At 40.7% G+C, this 3,569-nt stretch overlaps 1 protein-coding gene across 1 annotated transcript in view; it reads left to right on the top strand.

The window, feature by feature from the left end:
* adamts13 (ADAM metallopeptidase with thrombospondin type 1 motif, 13) overlaps nucleotides 1–3,569 on the top strand; it is a 31,582-nt gene that overhangs the window by 26,861 nt on the left and 1,152 nt on the right. Inside the window, exon 30 of the mRNA XM_081348220.1 lies at nucleotides 1,322–1,503. Coding sequence (XP_081204346.1) covers nucleotides 1,322–1,503 — 182 coding nt within the window. The remainder of the gene's footprint in view (nucleotides 1–1,321; nucleotides 1,504–3,569) is intronic.

A 3,569-nucleotide genomic window follows, 5' to 3' on the forward strand; every position in this document is an offset into this window, starting at 1 on the left:
TCCTACCTTGGAGCATTTTTCAGCTTTCGGACGCAGCCTATGAGAACTTCAAAATAAAGTACATGAAAACATGAACATCATATATCCCCCCCTCTATGGGCCGCCCCAGACGCACAAACAAAACAAGGAGGGTGGTGGAGTGGAGGCGGACAAGAGGGAGGGATGGAAGGCCAGGCCTGTGAAGTGGAAGTTGGCCTGGATCATGGCATGGTGGGCCTGGACCGAGGAGCAGTGGTGGGCTGGGCTGGGCTGTGGAGCAGTAGACGAGACCATGTAACATGGAGTAGTGGACGAGTCCTTGGGGGATCAGGTAGCCATGTTGAAGCCAGTAGAGATGGGAACCACCAGGGCAGAGCCGGCAGAGGATAAGACCCTTGGAAGTCAGGAGGCCATGGTGGAGCAGAGACCTAAATGGCCTTCATAGCCACGAGAGAGCGAGCAGGGGTGGCCTCCGTTGCCGTGATATGTAGCATGTGAAGCTCATGGATGACCTCCATAGCTGTGACAGTGAACATAGAGCCTTCTAAAGCAGATGCTGCCACCTCGGGAGGCGCTGTAGCAGGTGCCGCCGCCTCTGAGGAAGTGTGTGTGGCCCACACACACAGAATACCAGTGACTATTAACGGGAGCATCTTGGACCTCTGGGACCACCGGACTAGGAATTGGTAGACTTGGGGACCACCGGACTTGGGAGCTCGGGACTTGACTTGGTCACTGCTTGCACTGACCTCAGAGGTGGATCCATCACACAGGAGGTCAGTCTTTTCCACCCTGAGACAGATCCATTGGTAGAGGAGATCCTAGGTGGACCAAGCTCCACAGACGATACTTTTGATCGGTTGTGTATGTAGCAGAATGTCCAAGCTGCTATTTTGCATACAATAAAAGTTGTTCTACAGAATAAAGTCTTGTGAGTTTGACAAGACGGTAACACTTTAGTTTAGGGTCCATTTCTTACTATTAACTAGTTTCTTATTAGCATGCATAATACTAGGATATTAGCTGTTTATTAATATTTATAAAGCACATATTAATGCCTTATTCTGCATGACCATATTATAAATTCCTTAGTCGTACCCAATAGCTAAACTTAACAGCTACCTTACTAACTATTAATAAGCAGTAATTAGGACTTTACTGAGGCAAAAGTCATAGTTAATAGTTAGTTAATATTGAGAATTGGACCTTTATCTAAAGTGTGACTGACAAGACATGGTAAGTAAATGATGACAGAATTTTCATTACTGGGTGAACAAAAAAAATTATTGTAGATTGAGCCAAACTGAAATAATCTGAAAGACAGTACATATCTTCCTCCAAGAGTGTGACGTTCAGCTGTTCTCTCCATCCGGGCTCATTGAGAATCCGATCAAGAGTCCAGCCATCTCGCCCTCTAACACTCAGAGCTGTCGCGTGTTCATTGATGCTCCTCCAGCATTGAGGATTCGGATCAGAGCACTTTCTGTGCTCAACAATACTGATACAAACTCAACATACATACTGGTAAGTCACTGTGCATCCATCTTTACATACACCATTGTTTAAAAGTTTGGGGTTAGAAAGATTCTTAAGATGAATACTTATGCATTGCATTGGTCAAAAGTGACAGTAAAGAGTAAAGGCATTTATAATGTTACAAAAGATTTCTATTTCAAATAAATGCTGTTCTTTTGAACTTTTTCTATCATGGAATGCTGAAAAAAAAAAGATCATGTTTTCCACACAAATATTGAGCAGCACAACTGTTTTCAACATTGATAATAATAATAAAAAATGTTTCTTGAGCACCAAATCAGCATATTATAATGATTTCTGAAGAATCACATGGCTGTAAAGCTGCTTTGAAACAATCTGTATTGTAGTGAAAACTGGAGTAATGGCTGCTGAAAATTCAGCTTTGCCAAAGGAATAAATTACATTTAAAAAATATGATAAAATAAATAGATAAAATATTTAAATAGCAATAATATTTCACAATATTACTGTTTACACTATTTTTGATCAAATAAATGCAGCCTTGATGAACATAAGATAATTCTTTCAAAAACATTTTAAAAAGTCTTTCAGACACCAAACTTTTGAGCAGTAATGTATATGCGTAATAATCTGTCGGACAAAGGAAGAGATGTAATCAGTCTAAATGAGTTGGAATAAAGTGGAACTCAGCAGTTTGTGTTCAAAAAGCACATTATAAGCAAACATTTGAGATGAAACAGTAAAGACAGCTGATGGTGCACTGTCAAGTCAAGTCAAGTCACCTTCATTTATAAAGCGCTTTTAACAATATGGATTGTTTCAAAGCAGCTTTACAGTGATAATAGGAAACAGTTTGTTTAAGCTTTTCAACAGCTCTAGAATAAAGTTATTGTCTAGCTAAAGCTAGTTTTGATTGATTGATTCACTTCCGCTGCAAAGATCATTAGTTATTAACTTAGGGGCCGCTAACATAACACTGTTCTAACAGGAAAACCCTTAACACGCTCCGGCTACCCATCCGCACAAAACAGTGCCTGGTGTCTCGAGAACGCACTCCCTGAAATAAGGTTCGAAGGTGCAAAAGATTATCCGTTATCTCTGCGCAAACCAAAGTCCAAAGGTATGCGCGTTTGAATATATATGTGTGCAGGCGTGTAGTCCTTTACAAATCAACCCTCAATAAACAACTTATCTGGCCTTAAAAATTTATAATACAGAAATTTTTTGTCGACCGGAATTATCCCGACAACATTTTATCTGTACTGAGGTAAAGGGAAGGGAAGGAGGCCTTCACAGGGGAGGGACTGGTTGACACTTCAGGACTGCGTGGCCATCATGTCCAGGCACAGGTCCTTCATCAGATCTGGATATGGCCTGGATTCGGCGGACTACGGTAAACCTTGGATAAACAGAGAGACTAATGTTAGCGTAAACGTCACCCTTCTTATGATGTAACAAGTACATCAGGATTTATGGGGAGTGTTCCCGGTTCCGGCTGACCTAATCTATGCAGCCTAATATTGAATTATAGAAGTCTATAATGTGATATGTGTATGCTAGACCAAAGAGATGTGTTTTTAGTCTAGCTTTGAACTGACAGAGTGTGTCTGCTTCCCGGACAATGTTAAGAAGATTGTTTTAAAGTTTTGGTGCTAAATAGGAGAAGGATCTACCGCCAGAAGTCGATTTTGATATTCTAGGTATTATTAACTGGCCGGAATTTTGAGATCGCAATAGACGTGAAGGACTATAATGCGTTAAGAGCTCGCTCAAGTACTGTGGAGCTAAACCATTTAGTGCTTGGTAAGTAATCAGCAATATTTTACAATTTATACAATGTTTAATAGGGAGCCAATGCAGTGTTGACAGAACCGGGCTAATATGGTATATATGATAATATACTTCCTGGTTCCTGGTTTTGTGGGTCATTTACATAAGATAGATACTGAGCCTTCATTTAGTAAAAATAAGTAGTCGTGCAAGCACTAAGATTGGTCGACATTGTGTATGTGACGTCCAGTGAGTTGAGCACGAACATGTTTATGTTGTGATTCTCTGATGTTCTGTGTTATTTTTTTCTCTTGCTTATCCAG

The sequence above is a fragment of the Scardinius erythrophthalmus genome (assembly GCF_964197995.2).
Source record: "Scardinius erythrophthalmus genome assembly, chromosome: 20".
Classification (NCBI taxonomy): domain Eukaryota; kingdom Metazoa; phylum Chordata; class Actinopteri; order Cypriniformes; family Leuciscidae; genus Scardinius; species Scardinius erythrophthalmus.